This window comes from Falco cherrug, chromosome 7, assembly GCF_023634085.1.
Source record: "Falco cherrug isolate bFalChe1 chromosome 7, bFalChe1.pri, whole genome shotgun sequence".
Lineage (NCBI taxonomy): Eukaryota > Metazoa > Chordata > Aves > Falconiformes > Falconidae > Falco > Falco cherrug.
Window position 1 is genome coordinate 48,711,577 of NC_073703.1, and position 23,865 is coordinate 48,735,441.

The window sequence follows — 23,865 nt, forward strand, 5'->3', positions numbered from 1 at the left end:
GAGAGCTTGTATATTTTTTCCCTAAATCTCTGGAAAGAAAGAAATAAGAAAAACCAGACTGTATTGATTGGATAATGACAAAGGCAGCACAGCTTGAAGCTGCATTTCTGAGTTTCAACAGTCATTTCTTTCAGGTCGATGAGCAAAGAATTGCTAGTGCCAAGCAGCTATCAAATCTGGGTAAGATAAGGCAAGCAGGAAGAGAGGTCTTTGGAATACAAGGACTACCTGAACATATTTTCTCTGTAACAACCATGTTCAAATTCCTTTTACAGCTGCAAGAAATCAGCAACTGGCTAGCTCTAACTGGCTCTCCACTACCACTCATACACACCTTCCTTTCTGTCCTTCCCACACACTACAAGAAGCTCAGAAGACAATGAAAACTGTACAGAATAAATATTTTTAAGGACATTCTGGCAGGCAATATAAAGTGCTAGACTGACAGCCATTGCCATCAAAATAGAATACTAGCGTAACACATACAAGCACTAGCCAAGGTTTCTCCTACTCTACATAACACGTGTGCAACAGCAGCAACCAAGCAAAATAGTCTCTAGTCTTTGTATTTCCATGAACCGTCATGTCTGTGCATCACTGCTGTTAACAATAACTCTAATTCTTACTTGACAGAACAATGTCTCAACCCACTCGCAGCCCATACTGGCTGCTGGTTATTTGGGTTTCGATTTTCTAGCAAAGTATCTAAGCAGACTTACTCCAGACTTACTAAGATTTTCAGTCTCTTGGCACCAGAGCTGCTGCCATACATACTCTCACTTTGAACACACAGGCCCACATTTAAGAGAATGGGAATCTTGCTGAACATTCAAAACTCATTTTTCTTCTGGGGAAGCCTGAATTGCAAACATTTGGGAGCAAAAAAGATGCCTAAAAAGGCACCCAACATTCTTCATAGACTCATTTCTTTAACTTTGATTCCCAGCTACTGCCGTAATTTCTACTTTTGTAAAAAGACAAACTGACACGCTCTGTTCAGATGTTCTGTCAGAGTTGCAGAGTCACAGCTCTCACTTTCCTAGTCAGAAAGTCTGGTAAACTGCAATCATCCCTATGCGAAGGTTTTCTCTCTTCTGTGCATCTACTTCATTACGAACAGAGAAACAGGCTTACAGGTGAGGTACAAACCTCTTTGTGGTAACAGACCCTGATATAACTTTAGAAAATTAGTTTAACACTTCAGAAAGAGTTCACATACTTCAGACAAGATCCAAAGCAAATGGAAAAAAATAAATAAAAAGATAAAAGACTTTCTTCCTAAAAAGAAGGGGACTTTCATTTAACAAAATTATCTATCCTAAATTTTCCCTTCACTTATATTACCCAATACCAGCAAGTTACTGAAGTATATGAAGATCAGTACTTTAGCACCAAAAATAAAATAAATAAATAAAAAAGAACAATCTCTCTTACAAAGGCAAAAATGTTTGGCCAGGAAGATGAATCCTGCAGTTAGATGATACAACAATGAATTCAGCACCTTTTTAAATCGTGTTTTTATTACAAATAAATAAAGTCACTATCCTTCAAGATGTTTCCAAAAAAAGGGCACTTTCCTCTTTATAAACACTGATGCTTTGTGACACCCTGTCACAACAATTTCACAGGACAACTATAACATCCTGTTTGTAGGAGACATTACACATTAGCAGAAGACAATAAGCCATGCTGTCTAGGACACAGGATAAGCACCATCATGACAGATAGGTGATATCACTGGATACCATGTGACCTCACATATTACACAATACAAACATGTTCTGCTTTCAAAGATACCCATGCAAGTGTCTCCCAGACTGATTCATTCTAGACAGGCCTTTGTTTGCCAGTATGTAAGAGGATGTTCATCATTCATTGTAACGTAAAAGTAAATTCCTTGCTTTCAAGAACGAGAAAAACTGAGTTTTCTGAAAGGCATTGACAACTCAGCTGCATTCTCCTCTTCAACTCTGGAAGAAAGCCTGTCTGCATCTCATGCTGTTTCATGGGCAACGAGACACCTGTGACCCTGGTGACTAGCACAGAGGAAACAGGATAGCTGACAGTCAGTAACAGTTTCCTTCAGCAATACTTCATTAATAATTTAAGTGTTAATGGCCATGTAACTGGAGTGGTTGCAGGAGAAATGAACTGTATAGTTGTCCATTATATTGCAAGCACTTCTCTTCAATTGTCTTTGCTTTCTATATAAGCAACAGGGCTTCTCTTTTGTTCAAGGGTTGGTTCCTTTTAAAAGGGAAAAAGGTGTGAAGCTCAATAAATAAATCCAATTCATTTAACTTAAAATTTGTAATCACTCAAAAAAGGCTGAATGCGATTACTATAGATCTTTCCCACTACCTTAACCTTCTATGCTATTTTCAAATAATAATTTTCAAGTATTCAAACAAAATATAGTCTATAACATAAAAAGGAAAGATTTATGCACTCATTGCTTTGCTGGTAGTTACATATATAAGTATTTCTGATTCAGGAAGTTAACACAAGAATAATACTACTTTTGACCATGTACACTGACCCATATTCAGTAAACTAGCTGGAAGTATAAAAGGAAAACTAACATATAGAAAATATAATGCAATGCTAAAACTCACCCAAGATTCTAACACCAAACAACTTCATTCTTGGTAAACATAACACAGGCTCTAAGTGTCCTACACCATATTCATGTGTTTCATATGCAAAACAGATGATGTAGCTCAGCCAGCAGCACTTAAATTATCCGCTAGCTCTTTGCACTATGGCTGTTTTCCCCGGATTTCCAAAGAAATAAATTTAAAAGGAATAGTCTGAGTATTGACTGCAGTATGGCTGATGACTGCACAAACAAACTTAACAGAACATACGTGTTACCACTGCCATGTAACACTCATTCATTTTATGTGTGAATTCAAAGAAGGATACCTGAACATGTCTACCATACAATATCCCAAACATAGATATCCCTTAAGCTGACAATGAAAGTTTTGCTTTCTTTCCACTTGCTTGGTCACTAAGATTACTCATGCGATCAGCATCTCATCTGTAACATGCCATATGCTGACTCCAAAGAGAAGGAGAGGGCAACACACAAGGAACAAGTAGCAGCAGCAATGTAAGTCCTCTCAGCTAGCTGTAGGCTGTAAAGAAGATACAATCAGAAATCTGATGCCAAAGAAATGAGCTCTCTGGGGAAAATTAATTTCTTACTTCCTCTAAAAATCTACTGCCAATGGTACAGAGTATCCTTCAGCCGTCAGGAAGTTTCATCCCAAAGGCAGGACAATTTTCCGAGCTACCAGAAAGCTAACTTTGCAGCTTCATTACTGTCATTATTTGAGTGTCCATTAAGAATTTCTCAGTGTATTTCAGATAACCCTGTAAACATGTTCAGCAAGTGCCAGACAATACTGACACAATAGGCTTGGGTACCTGGATGACATTTCTCATCAGGCTCAGACACAACAGATTGTCATGTCATTCACAGCAACTGCCACAGAAAGGTGACACCACAACTCTTCACTATGTCAACACACATTCTATGTTTCAGAAGCACTTTGTCAGCAAGAAGCACATGCTAACAGAGATGCTTTGTGATCAAACACACGCTTAGCACAAAAGATTTTGCATGGCAAGAAGAAAATGACAGTAAAATCTTAAATGTACAGACAGAGTAAGCTTCCTTCCTTCCTCCTCCAGACCCTGAAGGCAACAGAGGAAGTCCAGAGAAAGGAAGACTTTCCTCTGGTCAAGGAGAATCATTTAAGCAAATGTGACACCCACAAATCCATGGGCCCCAATGGGATGCATCCCTGAATGCTGAGGAAGCACTCTCCATCATCTTTGAAAGGTCACTGAGGACATGAGAGATGCCTGAGGACCAGAGGAAAGCCAGTGTCACTCTAGTCTTCCAAAAGGGCAAGGAGGACCCAGTAAACTATAGGCCACCAGCCTCACCTCCATCCCTGGAAAGGTGATGGAAGTGCTTATCCTAGAGGCCATCCCAAAGCATATAGAGGAAAAGAAGGTCAACATGGATTCACCAAGGGAAAATCATACCTGACCAACCTGATAGCCTTCTATGATGGAGTGACTGGCTGGGCAGACTAGGGAAGAGTGGTGGACGCTGCCTACCTTGACCTCAGCAAGGCTTTTGACACTGTCTCCCATAATATCTTCATAGGTAAGCTCAGGAAGTGTGGACTAGATGAGTGGACAGTGAAGGGAATTGAGAACTGGCTGAATGGCAGAGCTCAGAGGTTTGTAATCAACAGCACACACTCAAGCTGGAGGCCTTTAGCTAGTGGTTTTCCCCAGGGGACAGTACTGGGTCCAGTCCCGTTCAACTTTTTATCAGTGACCAGGATGAAGGGATTTTGGGGTGCATTAAGAAGAGCATGGCCAGCAGGTCTAGAGACGTGTTCCTCCCCCTCTGCTCTGTCCTGGTGAGGCCGCATCTGGAGTGCTGTGTCCAGTTGTGGGCTCCCCAGTTCAAGAGAGACAGGGAACTACTGGAGAGGGTTCCGCAAAGGGCTGCAAAGATGCTGAAGGGACTGTAGCATCTCCCTTGTGAGGAAAGGCTGAGAGAGCTGGGCCTGTGTAGCCTGGAGAAGAGAAGACTGAGAGGGGATCTTATCGATGTCTGCAAATATCTTAAGGGTGAGTGTCAAGAGAATGGGACCCAGAGTCTTTTCAGTGGTGCACAGCAACAGGACAAAGGGCAAAGGGCATAAAGTGAAACAGAAGTAGTTCCATGTGAACATGAGGAAAAAATTCTTTACTTTGAGCGTGACAGAGCACTGGCACAGGCTGCCCAGCCCAGAGAGGCTCTGGAGTCTCTTTCTCTGGAGACATTCAAAACCCACCTGGATGCAACTTTGTGCAACCTGCTTTGGGTGAACCTGCTCTAGCAGTGGGTTTGACTAGATGATCTGCAAAGGTCCCTTCAAACCCTGACCATTCCGTGACTCTGAGATTCCTTCCCCCTAAGTATCCCTCAACCAGAGCACAAAATTCAATGTGCCACTGGAAACCAAAATCCAGTTACTCCTTCCCCATAGACCAGCTCAAGTCTCAATTACCCCTTCTGTTGTAGCAGTTTTACACTGGAGTTGTTCTGTTGAAGCTGTTAGAATCTGACTGGTGAAAAGGAACATAGAATCAAGCATTTTGTTTGTGGAAAGTGAAGGTTTAAACCACTGTACTCAGACTTTAAACCTATTATTTTCCCCTTCTCAATTTGATGCCTAGAAAAGTCTACAACATTTTTTTCTGTGAGATATTGAAGAACAGATTTAGGAACATAGTGTGCAGGTACATTATTACTCAAGATATCCTAGCCACAATGAATTCAAGTCAAAACTCACCATTTTAACAACTCCTCCATGGAAAACTATTAATTGAAAGTAAAAGCATCTTTTTTGTCCAGCTATTTTCTTCCTTTCTCCAAAGAGAGGTAAGGGTGACACTGTGAACAGAACAAAGTGCAGCTGGCTGAAAAGATTAACTTCCTTCAGTTTTAATGATGAAATTTCATCATTTGAAATTTCATTTTGAAACCAACACTTTTTAAAGGAAGTTTGCTAACTGGAAATTGAAACAAGTCTTTAGGGAATCCCACAAAGCAGTTTAGTGACAGTGACATTCTTTCCAGCCCTGTCATTTCAATTAAGTTTAAAGATATGAGAACAACTCAAAACAAAATACTTATTTCTGAGAACTTGGTTCTCAAATCATTTTTAGATTCATAGCAGTTTAAAACAGAGTGTTAACACACTGAAATATATCCATGCAAGTTTATTTAAACAGAAGAATCCGGACATGTGGCCTCAAAAATGTATAAAAATAGTTAGACAAAAATCCTTGATATGTTGATTTAAGATAGAACAGAACCCATTTGGAAACTGTATTTATACAAAAAAAAACCACAACAAAAACACATTCCTTCCTAATGTCTCCTTGGTAAACCAGACTCAGATGAAGGACATGGTCTAACAGATTGCGGTCTGTATTTAGGATATAGCACAGCCTTTGAGAACCTTTTGCACTAACACCTGTGGAGGGTTTGGCAAACTATTCAGATTCTGCAAGGTAAAGACCATGTCTCAAACTACAAAAAAGCTATCAGAAGATACTATGATTAAAGTCTTGTTGTAGTTAGTTACCTTTGGACCTCAACCAGAAAAGTGCATGAAATATGTTTACAGTAGCCCTAGGAGATAAACTGTAATAAACCAACAGTTCTTCCCCACCTCTCATTTCTTAGTATGTAAGACTGAACTACACTGCTTCCTCATTTGTGTTTTCATAGCATCATAAAATGATTTAGGTCAGAAAAGACCTTTAAGATTCATAATGTCCAACCGTTGACCCAGGACTCCCAAGTCCATCACTAAACCATGTCTCCAAGCATCACATCTATGCGTTCTTTAAACACCTCCAGGGATGGTGATTCCACCACCTCCCTGGGCAGCCTGTTCCAATGCTTGGCCACCCTTTCAGTGAAAAAATTTTTCCTAGTATCCAATGTAAACCTCCGCTGGTGCGGATGTTTCCTCTTGTCCTGTCCCTTGTTATCTGGGAGAAGAGACCTACCCCCACCTGCTTACAGCCTCCTTTCAAATAGCTGGAGAGAGCAATAAGATCTCCCCCTGAATGTCTTTTTCTCCAGGCTAACCAACCCCAGCTCCCTCAGCCGCTCTTCATTAAGACTTGTGCTCCAGACCCTTCACCACCTTTGTTGCCCTTCTCTGGACATGCTCCAGCACCTCTATGTCCCTCTTGCAGTGAGGGGCTCAAAACTCAACACAGTGTTCGAGGTGCAGCCTCACCAGTACAGAGCACAGGGGGACAAATCTATTCCCTGCTGGCCACACTGCTTTGGACACAAGCCAGGATGCTGTTGGGTTCTTGGCCACCTGGGCACACTGCTGGCCCACGTTCAGCCGGCCGTCAGCCAGCACCCCCAGGCCCTTTTCCCCCAGGCACTTTCCAGCCGCTCTGCCCCCAGCCCGTAGCGCTGTGTGGGGCTGGTGTGACCCATGTGCAGGACCCGGCACTTCTCCTTGTTAAACCTCATATCATCTGCCTTGGTCCATCCATTCAGCCTGTCCAGATCTCTCTGCAGAGCCTTCCTGCCCTCAAACAAACCAACACTCCCTCCCAACTTGCTGTCATCCACAAATTTACTGAGGGTGCACTCAATCCCCTCATCCAGATTGTTGATAAAGATATTAAACAGAACTGAACCAATACTGAGCCCTGGGAATGCAACTTGTGGCCGGGCACCAGCTGGGTGTAACTCCATCCACCACCACTCCCTGGGCCCGGCCGTCCAGCAGCTTTTTACCCAGCGCAGAGTGCACCCGCCCAAGCCGTGAGCAGCCAGTTTCGCCAGGAGAAAGCTGTGGGAGATGGTGCCAAAGGCTTTACACTAAGGTCCAGGTAGACAACATCCACAGCCTTTCCCTCATCCTCCAGGTGGGTCATCTTGTCATAGATCAGGTTTGCCAAGCAGGACCTGCTTTTCATAAATCCACGCTGGCTGGGCCTGATCCCCGGTTGTCCTGCGTGTGCCGTGTGATTGCACTCAGGATGATCTCTCCATAACCTTCCCCAGCACCAAGGTCAGGCTGGCAGGCATGTAGATTCCCAGTTTCTCCTTCCAGCCCTCCTTGTAGACGGGCATCACACTGGCTAACCTCCAGTCTCCTGGGACTTTTCCAGATAGCCAGGACTGCTGATAAATGATGGAAAGCAGCTTGATGAGCTCCTCTGCCAGCTCCCCCAGTACCCTCGGGGGGGATACTGTCTGGCCTCATTGACTTGTGTGTGTCCAAGGGGAACAGCAGGTCCCCAACCATTTCCTCCTGGACTGTGGGGACTTCATTCTGCTGCTCATCCCTGCCGTCCAGCTCAGGGGGCTGGGTACCCAGAGGGTAACTGGTCTGACTACTAAAGACTGAAGCAAAGAAAGCATTAAGCACCTCAGCCTTTTCCTTATCCTGTGTGGCAGTATCATCATCATTCGCCCCACCCTCTAATAAAGTACAAAGATTTTCCTTGGCCCTCCTTTTGTTTCTAATGTATTTGTAACACCATTTTTTTTATCTTCTATGGCAGCGGCTAGCCCAAGTTCTAGCTGGGCTTTTGCCTCTCTAATCTTCACCCTGCATAGCCTCGTGACATCCTTAACAGTTCTGCAGAGTTGCCTGCCCCTTCCCTAGAGGTGGTAAACTCTCTTTTTTCCCCGAGTTCCAGCCAATACTCTCTGTTCAGCCAGGCTGGTCTTCTTCCCTGCTGGCTTGTCTTTTAGGACATGGGGACAGTCTGTTCCTGCATGTTTAAGACTCCCTCCTCAAGGAATGCCCAGCCTTCCTGGACCCGTGGCCCTTCAGGGCTGCCTCCCAAGGGACTCTGTCAACCACACTCCTAAACAGGCCACATTCTGCCCTCTAGAAGTCCAAGACAGCGGTTCTGCTGACCCCCCTCCTTACTTCCCCGAGAATCAAAAACTATCATTTCATGATCGCTTTGCCCAAGACGTCCTCTGACCACCACATCACGCACCAGTCCTTCCCTGTTTGTAAACAGCAGGTCCAGTGGGGCATCTCCCCTGGCTGGCTCACCAACCAGCTGTGTCAGGAAATGTTTATCTTACAGAAAGCAGAGACTATCCTATACTAATAAAAACAAACATCACATATTTTACAGGATATCTATTTTAAAGTTCCCCTCTCTAGTGTCCAAACTACTGCCAGAAAAGAAAACCTGTGATACTCCATCCTGGGAGACTGGAGCCCCTCACCCCTCTGCAGTCAGGAAAAACTGGAAGGAGAGACTGCAGAATTCCAAATCCTCATCTCTGATGGTACAATTTAAAGTACATTCCTCACATAAAGAAAGCAAATATAACTACACCCATGATCCACTCCAAAACTATGTATTCTCACTAATATGGAAAACCATCAGAAATAGCTCACTCACGATTTAAAGTAGGGATATAAAGGAGAGAGCTGAAACAGCCTTCTCAGCCAAGCTTATAGACAACAGCATCAGACAGAAGTAGCAGACCTTAAAGCACTTTCATCACCAGCAGGAAGAAAAGACCAAGCAGGCCAGGAGAAGCCTCTCCATCTGAAGAAGAGAAAGAAGCGTGTCACACGTGCAGGGCTGAGCCCTCCAATTCCAGCCTGTCTGTGGTTCAACCTTTCTTAGACATGCCGATGATGCAAAAAGAAATCCACAAAACCATCTGGTATTGTTTGCCCCATTCTTTTTGTAAGCGTCTTCAGTTTTATTTTGGCCCTAGGGCAAAGCATCCATGGAAAAAGAGTGAAAAGGCACGTGGACAACTCCCCCATGAAATGCTGGCAAAAGCAGTGAAGTGGAACTGACAGGGGAAACATACCATTTCCTAGCATCCTGCTTACCAAATAAATCAGAAATCAGATCCAGCAATTAAGTGATAATGAATTATTGATGACACTCACTTTGGGGAACTGAGCAATTACCAGCATTTATGAAACTAAAGAAACTGAGGTGGGTAAGTGGTATCTCCGTTTCAAGTAAGGCACAAAGCAAGGCAGACAACAAACAATTTGCCTGATGTCATGTACTGCCAAGAATCACCCTTATCTCTAGGATGTTATCTTAGTTCTATTTGTACATGATCACACATCACCTGATTCATATGCCACTCTACCAATGTGTAAAATATTCCCACTGCAGAGAGGCACAGCGAGTGCTCCATGTGCAAAATTCAATAATTTCAGTAACCACAACTTAATACCTTTTGGGGCAGGGGGAGGCTATGTTCAAAGTAAAGGGCAGCAAAACAGGAGGCATGGAAAAATCACTTTAACAGGTGATTTCCAACATATGCTCAGTGGCGGAATTTGCCCCTGAGAAAACAAAGGAGGTCTTCAAGCCCTACTATTTCACAATACTTTAAATCTGTGCATAGTATGTCTTCAAGTCAGCCAACTTTTTGCCAATGCAAATAAATTCAACCAGAAGCTCAGTAGAAAGCCAAGGAATTCAGTCTCAGATTTAAAACACTTGCCAGTCACTCAAGACTGTCAGTAATACCACACGGGCACATTTTCTATCACTAACGCATAAAAGTAATCTAGGAAAGAGAACTCCATTTACTCCTACCATACTACACGCTGATGCCATTATCTATTTGCCACTACCTATTAAAATCCAGACACAGAAGGACATGAGCACTCACTGCACATTGTGTTATTTATCCTGCCTCTTTCCCATTCTTCATCAAGCTCATGTACGGTCTACATGCACTTAAACACAAGTCTCTTGCACTCCTTGAGCTTTCACACTCAACAACAGTTACCCAAACTGAGGTAAACACAGATTCAGCTTTACAAACTGGAAGCCACAGGTCATCCAACTGGCATTAAACACCATGATGCCATGTTAAACAACACAACCATTTAATGCTAGTGTGCCGACTCCTAGTCTGCAGACCAGATCCTTTTCAGGAAAGGGCAGCTTTCTGGGTGGAATTTGAGAAGACCAGAGACAGCGGTCAGCCCTACCACAGATGTCTTATATGATCATATTACTCTGCTTTCCTTGGCTTCAGTTTTCCTTATCTATTAATGATTACTAACACTCTCCCATCCCATGGAAATCCTGCAAGCATCCATAATTTGCTTCCATGCTGCCCAGATGCTGAGGAGATGGGTACCTATATATATACCTCTTCATATAAAAAAACTATTTTTAAGCAGCATTACAAAAAATGCAAAGTCTTGATATTAAAAGCCCACAGGTGTATCTTGAATAATTTATTCCTAACTAGTAAACAGGCAAAGTCATACCCAAAAATCTTTCAGCAGGTATGCAGCTAATACCCTGTCCAAGGATTCTGATCAAAATATAGGTAGGCCCACCCTATAACAGAAGAAACTTCAATTTCCCAAACTCCTGCCTGCTCAACTACCAACTAGACTCAGTTCACACAGTGACTCTACAGAGAAAAGTGATCCCACAGACCTAGAAAATTCAAGCCATTTTAGATACAGGAATTAACTATCCTCTTATTTACACTCATGGGAGCTCAATAAGAACGCCTTGCATGGTGTCATTTTTTTGTCTCCCTTTTGCACACACACATACCTACCACTTACTTTTGTTTAATGCTGAGGTGTGATTTGTGGGAGGAGAAGAGAACAACCTGGGAAGCTTGTTTAAAAAACAGATTATGAATCTGTGTATTTCAAGGTATCCAAAATCACTTTGCCCTGGAAACACTAGCTCTTGGTACAGCTGCTTACACCTAGGGTTTAATTTTGACAGTTGAGCTCACTCAAACTGTTCTCTAATCAAAACATTTACTACAGTATTTCAGTAATACATTTTTTTCCAAAACAATAGGCCAACACAGTCTTTCCAAAATGAAGTAAACAACACTGGAATATTTACTAAATCTATGCCAAGTTAGTTTTCTTATAGGGATATGCAAAGGAGCTTGGAAGGCTCATGTTTGCAAAGACCCAAATCATCCCACCTTCAAGGGCAAGCCTGGCAAAAGTGGAAAGAGTACCCTGTTTCCCAAAAGTCACTGCCCCTTTGAGATATCCCGTATCAGACATATTTCCCATCCAAAACTGAGATAACAAGCAGGTATTTTAGAAACACAAGTCTCTTCAATACAGGCCCAAACAAAGTTACATTGAACGTTTCTTAAATGGGAAAGCCTGTTCACAAAAGTGGGCTGCCTAATTTTGCAACATTGATGAGCGAACAAATAAACCACCAACACTGCAGGAAAAAGTTAGCTAAATCATGCTTTACAGGCTGAACACGGTTTCCCCATGAGACTACTTACAAGGAGCAGTGGCAGTCAGCAAGCCACCTACTCTGGATTCAACCTCAGTTAGGACAAGAATATCCTGCCAGTGATCAGAACCGCTTTTTGTATTTTCAGATTTCATTTGACTCAGCTAATTGGCCATTAAGCTCCAGTAAGGTGGACGTTTATCTACAGATTACCCAAGGAAATTGGAAAGTAAGCAGCCTGAGGCTATCCTGAAGACCGTTAACCAAATAGCAAGGCAGAGCTTCACTTAAACAATTTATCAGAAAACCTATAACAGTCCATTGGCAGATTTTCAAGGATCCCATTAGAAATTTTAAGGATACCCAATTTGATTAGATACCAAAGCCTAACTCATGCAGAAGTCATTAACAAGTAGAGAGTCTTTAACTTTGAAAGCCTGAAAGTTATCAAAGCTGCTGCAGGAAGACGGGACATTTTTGCTGTAACTAATACGCATAGTTTTGCATAAGAATGCCAAAAGCATTCTATGCTATATTAAAAAAGTAAGACTGAATAAAAGATACAGCTGTTCAAAGCAATGTCGTCAAGTACCCGCTACATTTGGGTGGACTCATACTCCTGATGTAAATAAGAGACAAACACTTTAATATGTTATCTCAAAAGAGAGGAACTCTGATTCAGGAATTCTCCATGAACTGTCTGCTAATATCTCAGTTGTTGAAAAGGACAGGCACTCCCAAAAGAAAAGTGCAGTGCAAGTAAGAAATTACGCTGTAAAACATTTTGTTTCTACATTTTATGAAAAACCTGGGTGGAGGAAAAAAAATGGCTATTATGCTCTTACCTTTAATGGACATATAATTCAAATGTGAAACATGGTAACAAACTATTCTGGACTCTTTTTTGGAAAAGAAAGATGGCAATGAGAAAGTGTTTCAAAGATTGTGATACTGTTACCAAACCTTATAGGAAAAAATCCCAAAAGGTGACAACACTCTACCTTAAACTTGCCATTTAAGACCTAACACTCCTCACAGAAGATTTTTAGGGTACAACTGGTACTACCAACTTGTATTGTTTATAAATACTCTTAGGAACTCTACTGTCAATGTCTTTTATCTGCTAATGCTCTAGTCAGATCACTTTAATATTTGGTCAGAAGTACATTCCTGATTTGTTCATCACAAATGGTGGCTCCTTTTTCAGAAGAGTGAAAAAAGAACTGGTTCCTAAAACACATATTGCTTGCAGATCTAGGGGCAAATCCTCCATCTGACTGTGAAAGGACAAACTGTTGTGGTTCATTTTAGAGCTCATAGGCTGAAATATTACAGGGCTTCATTTCTCTCACTTGCTGATACTCAAAGTTGGTACATTCACAAGACTGAAAATGCCTAACGAGTGTAGATAGATGTCACCTTTTAAGAGAGGGCTAACAAACAAAAATTTCTCAGAGAATGTAAAGCGGAATTCCAATAGGACTTGATTTAATAAAGGGAAAGTTTAACATTCAGAACCTTGGTTACATGGTAAAGTGAATGATCTGTTCATTTAAAAGTTCACAATAGGTTTTTTTCTGTTTGGTTGAGTTGGGGGGGAGGGGTTGTTTGTTGTTGTGGGTTTTTTACAATTCTACTTTTACTTCCATACAGGCTTATTTCACTCACAATCAGGTATTTGAAATTCAGCCAGCACTTTATTAAAAGATGCGACTAACAACAGCCACATGGATTATTTTTTTTGTTCCTCTCCACCTTCTTTCCACTTTTCAAAAGCTTGTCTTAAAAGAAAAAAAAAAAAAAAGCAGCGCCTTTTTTGAGTTTGTATAGACAGCAATCACCACACACTGTTGTTGCTTGTTAGGCAATTCTGAATTATGCCTAATTAGTTTAATGACTTAGTCTTTTAAAACTGATTGAGCAGTAAGTACAGTTCTTCCAGACTCCAGGATTTCACTAATGCAGTTTGCATTCTGCCAGCCTGAACTGATCTTTATGTCAGCATCTGTATTGTGTCTTTCCAGTTACCCAAACAAGCAAAGCTGCAGACTGCTCTACATGATGCCCATTCCTTGATAAGACATGTTTCTTATTGTTGTTCAGATCATGGAAGATTTAGTCCCCCATCCCCAATCAGCATCAGAGCCCCAAACTGTTCTCATAGACAGTCATTCTCCTCAAGACAAAATACATGCAATTCAGGTTCCAGTTAGATTATATACTCATTTTATTAGTGTGCAGTTCCATCCAGCTTTTAAGATTGCATAGTCTTGGCTCTAGTCATAAGAGCAACTTGTGCCATTGACAGGTTAGCTAGCTAGAGGAGTCATCTTGCCTTTGAAGTACACTGACTGCAATGTGTTTCCTTTGGAGATCATTAAGTGCTGACTTTATCAATTTACCTGTTTATGAAGAACTGATGTGCTTCGGCAGGTGAAGCACAGTAGAGCTCCTCTGCGTATTTAACGACACAAGGAACTGCTCTAGCATATTTTATATCTCTCTCTAACAGTGCCCACAATCACAAAGTATTTAGACGTTTATACATGCACACCTCGCATTGTGTGGCAAGTAAATATTAACTGTAGTTCACAGATGATCCCTGAGAAACTGAGTGATTTGCACAAGATGCACAACTCACTTGTAAACTGTATCAAGAACCCCTAGGGAGACCACCACAGCAGAAGCTCCACATAGCCCCAACCTGGGCCTTCACACACAGCACAGCTAAGCAATGGATAGGGGGAAGGACAGGTAGAAGAGCAACTCCAGCAGCATAATATCATCCTATGCAGCAAAGTTTCCTATATCAGTAATTTCATATTCCATTGAATGTAAGATCCAAATCAGGAAGAAAGATGAAGTGGATCATGAAGTACAGGAAAGACACTTAGTACAGAATAGCGATATGAACTGGGACACTAGACTGCAGCCAAAGAAAAGCAGCAGAGTGCTACAGAGCACTTGCAATAGCCAGAGGCAACAGAAAAACAACAATTCGCAGCTGCAGGTTTGGCCTACAGAAGCATACAATCCTAGTATGTAGGTATATGTATAATAAGCATACATGACAGCTTCTTTCCAAGTACAGAGTCAAAGGCATGATGAGGAAATCCATGACTAGAACTATGCAGCAATGGGCACAGTTTCAGATGAGGTCATGAGGCACAAAGCAGGGGGGGGAAGGGGGAAAGAGTCCTGAGATGCGAGGAGGAGTGAGGTAAGAAATCAGGTACAGAAAGAAGCAAGTGAAGGCTAAGTCATCAGCATGCAGCCTCAGAACGGGAATACAAGCAAAGAAAGTTTGGCATTGACAAGAAAGCGATTCACAGTCTGAGAAATAATGTCTATTTTTAGCTGCAGAATTTTAGCTAAGCTTATAGAAAGACCAGCAGAAACATTCAATAGCCCTAGACGTAGCTTATTCTTGCAGGAGGAGAACAGCAGCAGAATATCAGTCCCAAGACTGCGTCTGCAGCCTCCAAACTCAAAAACACAAGCTGAAGTGTTACCTGCTGCAGCCATGTATGGGCAATGACTACATTCCCTGTGAGCAGCCACTGACTAGCAGGTTCAATGCAGTACTGCCTAGCAGGTTACCAGTGACAAATACCCTGGACAAGCAACAGTACTACAAGTTGCCAACTCCTACCCTGCCTTAAAAAAGATGGGAAAAGTGCAACTTGCCAAATACATGGACTTTCATAATTATATCACTTTGTGCACCTGTATCACATTTCACATTTTTCTAAATCTAAAATCCCTCTGAAGAATCTTAATGACTTTACTGTAACAACAACAAAAGATGAGAAAGGAAAAATAGGAACACTTAAGTAAAATTCAACATATCAAGAAAAATATACTTATCTTGCATTCAACCCCTGCCAGCAAGACAGAACATTTCTTCAAGGCAAAGAGCTATTTTGAACTGTAGAAAGACATGCTTATTGTTATTTGCAGCATATAGCTCTTGACTGAACTTCAGTCAAGAAAGATGGAAGGAAAGAGAGTTGGGGTCCAAAAAAACCTGATTAAACGGGTAAAATGGAAGTGAGTGCAGTGATGAAATAGATCTTGTCCAAAGTCATACTGCTGATCAGTAATACATCCTGCAGTAGATCCTGCAGCACTAAGACCCTGAACAGCCTTGTCCAGCAGTCTGCGAGTCTTCAGTTGACACAGATATGGCTGGCAAATGCATTCTGTCTGGAGCTATAAGCATCATCTGATTCATTAACAACTGAAGTTATACATTCGTGCAAAAAATATAAAGGGAAAGGACTCCAAGGAATTTGAGCACAAAGTAGCCAGAACTCACATCTTAATGTTTAAGGGGCCACAACCTACTTGCTGCTGTAACATTACCGCATTTTATCAAAACCAGAGATAAATCCCCACATGAAAATGTTACTTAAAATGTAACTTTTCATCCTACAAACCCAGCTGTTTCAAAGTAGACCAACATAGGCTACCTCACCTGATATAACTGATTTCAATCTAAAATCTTCAATAAAAGAACCCCGAACCAGGAATCTCCCACACATCCCCTAGAAGCTGTCTAGAATAATAATCTAAGCAGATGAAATGTAATATCCCAGCACCAGAGACTCATAGCATGGTGTGGCACTTGGGGATTTGCCTTTCATTTAAAAGAAAAAAACAAACAGGATCCCTACTAAAGAGAAAAAAAGAAGAAGAAAAGAAAAGAAAAAGACCAATACAAAATATAGCATTAAAAACTGAAAAAATTGTATTTTGGCCCCATTGAAGCAAAATATTTCATAACACAACATCACACTTCAACTGTATGCAACTTACACACTTCCCAACCTTTAATAAATTAAGCCTCACAGGCTACCTGAGAGATACTAAATCTATTTGAAAACTGAAACCCCTCAGCTAAGACACAGTATCAGAACCTCTCCAGATCTGCTATGAGTTCATCAGCCTCTAATCCTAAATGATCCCACATATTGGGTTAAAAGCCTGTTATTATGGAAGAGAGATCATTCTAGCTGAGTTTCATGGCCCCATCACGTTACCTCAGTTCCCTGTTCACTCTGACGTCACACATTCTGATATAGCAACTTACACAATTGTTTACTCATACACAAAAAGCAACTTTGCTTGACACGTTTTAATTGTGCTCAAGTTCACAGCTTTCTAGCCCATGGCAGGAAGAAGGCTTAAGGATCACAGAGGAGAAAGTTCTCACCAGCCACTCTCCTGCAAATTGCTTCCCTTTTGATTTTGTTCATCTGGGCCCTTTTGATTACCCACCCACATGATTTCCCCCGTCCTTCAACACATTTCTTACACTAACAGGAAGCACCTATTATTTCTCTCAGACTTTCAAAGAGGACATATTTCTATAAGCTGCAGCTAAATTAGGTATCTCATTGAACAAACTCCTTCGCAATCAAGATCTGGATATCTGTGCAAACAGCCAAGAACAAGCATGAGCAGAGACTAATGGCTCCCATTGAGAAATCTCCTCACTGCCTCAACATTTCCCATATGCAAATTAAAACAAACACACACCAAAACCAATTAGCATTACACCATCTTCTCCCTTAAAAGGACTTTTCTGTCCTGATAGCCAACACTACATGCAACATAAGGTTGGCTTAAACTGCCTTTTAATCTGACAGTTTTATTAGCCTAAGAGGCTGCATGAAAAAACACTCAAACACATGATCAAGTTACTGCAGTTTAACAAGTTTGTACATGTCATATAAGCAAGTATCTGGATACACACATGGACCGTGGCAAACAGAAACCTTCATGGATCATGTAAGTTAGAATTTTAACTATCAGAGTTACTAATTTAGTTAAATGCTTTCTGCAGGGGTGTTTACCAAGACTTTTGGTTTGTTTTTCTTAAGCTATTTGTTTAGATTTTCATCTTCATTGGTGCTTTTTTTTTTTTCAAAACATGTACGAGCTCCCCCTCAAAAATTCTTCAGTCGTCAGTAAATTTACAATAAACTGATTATACTAAAGGTTGATATACAATTACCTCCAACCATGACCTACTTATATTTCAGGCAAAGGACAGTCTGCCATTTTATGTTTCACTGTAAAGATACCTTGAAACACATCATTAAAACTGGTTTCACTTGAAATATTCCATTCTACTTCTTGGCGTGTCCTGTTATGAGATCTCACCAGAGCAGAAGAGTTTTGCTTTAATGCGTGAAAAGACAAAAATGCCCAAAATAACTATTGAGGCATAAGATCTTTCTCCCTCATCTTCAAAACTTATCTGCGCACAACAAAACTGTTTTCAAGTTCAAACCCTGAAAATCCCCGTTTAAATACTTATCACAGAGTGCCTTCTACCAAAGGTAGGATATCAACAGCTTCAGTCTGCAGCAGGCAGGACAACTGAACAGTGACAGCCTACAAGGCTTCCTACCAATTCATGAAACTCATCATTAGCTTCCACAACAGACAAGATACTGAAATATAGAGCACTGCTATCATCACAGCAGATCTCACACTACAGATTTTTCAGGCCTCCTCCATTACTGCATTTCTGCTTATACAGATAGAGAGATCAACCACAGGACAGGATATCTCACAGAAACTATTCTGGTAAGATTTACCAGTTTGGAAAAATAAAATTTAACAATGCAAACAAATACAAAGAGTCTGTCTCCAGGTGATAAATTAATTTTGTATTAGACTTTCCTACACTACTGCCCTAAAACAGTGCTTGAACCTTAGCTCATTTCATCATTGCTGCCTATCAAACCACCACCTCTCTTTTAGTCTACCGGATTTACAGCAAAGGGAGCCATTTTATTCCTCACCCGGTTGATAATCAGCATACAAATGGAAGTAGAATACAGGTTACTGTTGTCACAATTAACATATTATAGTATCATCAGGAAGTTTTTTCATCTAAAGCATAGAGCTAGCTAGTGTCCCAGTCTATCAGGCACCGCAGACTGACTGTAAGCTTACATTTTATTTCACATTTATACAAAAGCTGTATTTTTAGTACTTATTTTATAGTTAACAATCTCTACTTCCTATCACAACATATGACTGCAACATTGCCAGTCATGCTTTTAGCCTCATGGCCCCTGACAGCTGCAGGCTACTGCTGTGGCAAAGTCATCCCGAGTGGGATGGGATGGCTGGAAGCACCTGGGCCCTGCAACTCCCCACATCTGAGAAGCAACAGGAACCTGCGGAAGTCTAGCCAAGGACACATCCCTTTCCCTCACACTATTCAAATCCCTAAGTTTACACAAAAGCCACGAAATCACCATCTGCTTACTTCAGTCCCCGCATTAAAAATCTACTTCAAGAGTAAAGTCTGACAACAGCCTCAAACATTCAATAACCAGAAACCGATATGAGAATAACGTCTCCAGGCACCGCACTGGCTCCTGCGAGAAATCCCAAACATTCTCCCCAGCATGGATGTGGAGCTTTGCACTAAGGTTAATACTTCCCGGCTGCTCTCATCACGACTGCTGGCAGACTTACGCCTTCATCAAACATACAGTGCTTCACCGGTTCCTCCTATTACTTTGCCAAGTTGGAAGTTTCTTGACTTGCCAAAGCTACTAAGGAAGCCTTGTCCATCTCTAATACACTGACGTGCTACGCAAGCCCGCAGCTGGCTTGTGTACTGAGAGAGATACAAACCCTGGTTATCGAGCACTAGACCCAGTTTAAGACTTTTCAAGAGGACTACAGCAACGATACAAAATAGACCTACTGTACACACAGGACAAACACAAGTCTCCAAACAGAGAGTGGTTTTCTTGCTTTCTCTACTTACACAGCAGCAGAGTAGAATGGTATTCAGCGGTGCTCTTCCCATGCAGTACATAGAGGTTTTCAGCAAAGAAACTCTACTAAAAGCAATACTTCTCAATGTCAGTACAAATTAAGACCCATGTAAGGAAATACTAGATATTTCCTTAGTAGCATGTGGAAGTTTTAAGCTAGCAGACATTACACCATGCAGATTAATGTGGTAACATTACTCTTCAAGCATTTCCTACCCCTGCTTGATTTGGGGGATGTTCTGTTCTGTTCCAAGTTTTTGAAACACAGTTGCAAATTGCAATGAACACATGTGGCCCTGCATGTTTACCCTGTCTGTGGAATGGGGTCCGATCGCAACAGTAGTAGACCAAAAGACTGGAGGGAACAAGACACAGAAGCCTCCACTTATTTAATACACAGCAAGTTGCGTATATTGTAAGAGATATAATATTGATATTATACATTTGACATGCATCAGAAGGGTCCGTACACTGAACTGTGACATTTCGGGGACCATACTCAGGAATTCCCGCTGTGCACTGCATTCTGACTCTCCAGCCAGCTGAAGACTGACATTCTTAAGATCTACTTCACAGCCAAAACAGGAACGTTTGTAGTTGTCATAAAAAAAGTGATCTTCCTTTTCCACTCACTTTGTAATCACACTTCTTAAAAGCTGTTTATTTAGCTAAATGTTTGTGACTCCTGCCATCATTTATCTCCTTAATAGATGACATACAGGTTGAAGAAAAAAAATTACATAAATCTATGTTTAAAACTTATTCAGTAGATTTAGGTTTCTTTGAACAAAAAGAAATTTTGTCTTCAAAACACAGCACAGCAGTAGTCAGCATTACAAAGAGTTAATTTTTCTTCTAGTGACTATTTACATGTTATTGTTTTATTCAGTTATAATGTACTTGCAATTCTCTGAGGCAATACCTTGCTAAACTTACTGTAACTGTGTGTAGCTCAGCTTGTACTACTTAAGTAATACAAACTGTGGAAGAAGATAAACATAGATGTCTGTTTTCTAACAAACTTTCTTCTACATTAACTCAATCCACTAATGTTGTTACAGTCTAAGCCGGTAACTGGAATCCTTGCAGGACCTAACCCACATCCAGGGACTTCTGGGCTAACAATGAGCCAAAGCGCTGCGAACTGGGTTAGGCCATGGCACACGTAGGGCAGCAGGAGGGGATGAGAGCTGAGCACAACCTGCTTATACTGGCAAGAGCACGGAGAGATGAAAGAGTCTGGGTGTGCATGTGTGTGCACACACCCCAGAGCCTGATGAGACTTGAAATGAGGCAGGGACTGGAAAAGGAAAGCAAGGAAGTCGGGGAGTCCTGCACAGGGAACAGAGGTTACAGTTCCAGATCAATAGTTTCTTTCTGATCAATTACAAGCTGAAATTAAACCAGCCTGGTGTAAGTTCACACTATATATCATAACAAGGTAGAACCTTTTCCATGCAGATAAAGTCTTTCAGGATCAAAAGCACTATTCGATCTAACTATAATATTAAGAACAAAGATGTAAATAAAAGATCCAACTTTGCCTTGCAAACCTTCACTAACAGAACTGTTCAGACTGAGACATTACACAGTGTTTACTTTCTGCTAACTGAAGTTGATCACCAGAGTTTCAAAGTTGCCCATCTGTACCCAAAAAAGACTCAAGAGGAAAAGAAATATGTTCAGGAGTTACCAGAACTAAAATTCAAAACAGAGTGAAGGCCAGGCAGAGACAAACTAATTCTCCCTGTGGGAAGCTTGCAAGGGTGCCAAAACATACAGAGGAAGCAACATCTAAAAAACAAATCCCCAAAGACCACATACTTCATTCTTCAAAAGAAAAACAGAACACATGAGGGAAAAAAAGTTTCAGAGAGCTCTTTGAATCTGCCCCGAAGCATGCCAGAGTTTCTGGTTAAATAACTTCAAGGTAACTGTTGTCCAAGGGTGACAGTTTGCTGTCAAAAAGCTGAAGTACTAACTTCTGTATGAGAAACAGGTCTTCTTGGTTACTGCTCCCGGGGCAGAGGTGGAGCAGGAACATGGGGTGTGAGTGCCTGGGAAATCTCTGTATGTAAAAATCAGTGTCCTGTAGCATGGAACCCTGCGTATTAACCTAAGGGTGATATTGCAAGCACATATATTCAATGCATGGAAACATATTCCTTGCTTTGAATAATCAGGTGCAATTTTGGCAATGTTACTGTAGTAAAATGGAAATTAGTAAGGAAGAAGGCGACACAATCCAGATAAACAAACCTGAGTTTTGCCCAGTTTTCCAAAAAAAGGAACTCCTGAAATAGTTCTGCAGAGACACCCAAACCTACACAAGACTTAATGGATGTCTCAGCTGAAAGGTGCAGTTCTGTTATTTCAAAACAGGTCCAAGTCCTGTGACACTTCTCCTTCCTACCCATCCACACCAAACTCGAAACAAACTTGTGTCACGGAAGCTGTGAAACTTATCAGTTCTCCAGGACAACAAACACTCTTCGAAAGAAAGAAATTGAACTTGATAATCTGAGTTGTACCCACTGCGTGTCATCACTTCATCACTGAGGCGTGATTCGGAAACACACAGAGCAGCATGCAGCCGGGCTACTTACACTGTCTGGAAAAGCGCCCGCTAAGATCATGTTGCAGAAATAATTCACACCTGCAGCAAAGCTGCACAAAACATCATCAACTCGCCGACTTTGACAGACATACGCCGACCGCGAGGGGAGAAAGAACTTATATCCAGATGAACACGCATAACAAGTACGAAACCCCCCTTCAGCACCCCAGGTGAAGCCAGCGGGACCCGAGCGCTTCACGTGGGTGCAGGGACCCCGGCGCCGCGCCGGCCACAGCCAGCCCGCGCACCGCCGCAGGGTCGGGCGGCTGCACCCGCGACGGCCTCCGCCCCGGGGACGCCTCAGAAGGGAGAAGGGGGACCGAGTCGGCCCGGCGCGGGCTATACCGGCAGGCCCGTCGATTCGGCCCAGGGGCGCCCGCCCTGGGACCTGCCCGCCCGCCCCGGCCCCGCTCCGGGCGCCTCGCGTCACAGCGGCCCCACCACGCTTGGCGGCGGCGCCGGGACCACCCTGAGCACGCCCTGAGGGGAGGGAGGGAGAGGGCGGAGACGCCCCCGTCCGGCCCGGCCCACCCAGCGAGCCGCGGGCAGGCGGTGCCCCGCGCCCGGCCCGCCAGGGGGAGGAGAGAGGAGCCGGGGAGAGGGCAGGGCAGGGCAGGGCAGGGCAGGGCAGGGGAGGCCGGCGGCGCCCCCGGCCCGGCCCGCGACCAGCCGCCGGGGGGAGGCAGGGAGGCCCCGGCGCCCTCCTCCGCCGAGCGGAGCACGCCCCCTCGCTCCCGGGCAGCGCCCCGGGACGCCGCCACCGCCCGCACTCACCCGCCGAGCCCAGCAGCAGCCACAGCAGCCACATGGCCCCGGCGCCGGCCGCTCCACAAACTTCGGGGCTGCTCCGGCAGTCCGCCCCCGACGGAGCCTGCGGCCGGGGGCGGCGGGGCGGAGGGAGGGCGGAGGGAGGGCCCGAGGGCGGTGCCGGCCGCCGCCCCGCCCCGCCGGACGGGCGCCCTCACCCGCCGCCGCCGCCGACACCGCCCCAGCCCGCCGGCGGCTCGCCGCAGCCCGCCCGGGCGGGGCCTGGGCCCGGGGCCCTGCCAGCCGGCCGGGGAGTTGGGAAAGCCCGGCCGGGACCCCCAGCGAACGGAGCGTTGGCGGCAGCCCGCCCCGCAGGGCCGTCCCGGTGTCCCGCTCGGGAGCGGGGCCGTGCCGTGCCGGTGCCCCGGCCTCGTGCGCCGCAGCTGCCCCCCGCCCCGCTGGCAGGTGGCACGGCCGCCTCGGCTTCGCCAGTTCTGCTGCCGGTCAGGCACCTGCAGCCGGTGCTGAGGACGGTGAGGAGGTGTCCAGTGGCAGCAGGCGGGAGCCCTTTAGCGACCGCTGGAAGGGTTGGGGTCAGAGCTGCAACCCGCGGGCCTTCGCGAGGTGCAGAAACGCTTGCTGTGCCCCTTCTGCGATACAGGGCAATGTGGTGCTCTCAAAGTGTCTCCCGTGCCATCTTCTGGCGTGTGCTCCTCTCATCATTCCCCAAACGGAGAATGAGACATTTGCATTATAGCCAGTCAATCAGAGCTAGCATGTGGGACTTCATATCCTTGCAAAGCTCTGAAACCCAGGATTTAGGCATCTTAAACTGCATTTTCAGTCTAGGGGCCCGATCCTGATCCCACCTGGCTTCTGTGGGAAGAG

At 43.5% G+C, this 23,865-nt stretch overlaps 1 protein-coding gene across 2 annotated transcripts in view; it reads right to left on the bottom strand.

The window, feature by feature from the left end:
* Positions 1 to 23,121, bottom strand: part of LDLRAD3 (low density lipoprotein receptor class A domain containing 3) — a 118,609-nt gene extending 95,488 nt beyond the window's left edge. For both annotated transcript variants that reach the window (XM_055717004.1, XM_055717003.1), the window contains exon 1: positions 23,005 to 23,121. In XM_055717004.1, coding sequence (XP_055572979.1) covers positions 23,005 to 23,038 — 34 coding nt within the window. In that variant the 5' untranslated portion in view covers positions 23,039 to 23,121. The remainder of the gene's footprint in view (positions 1 to 23,004) is intronic.
* Between the last annotated feature and the right edge of the window lie 744 nt (positions 23,122 to 23,865).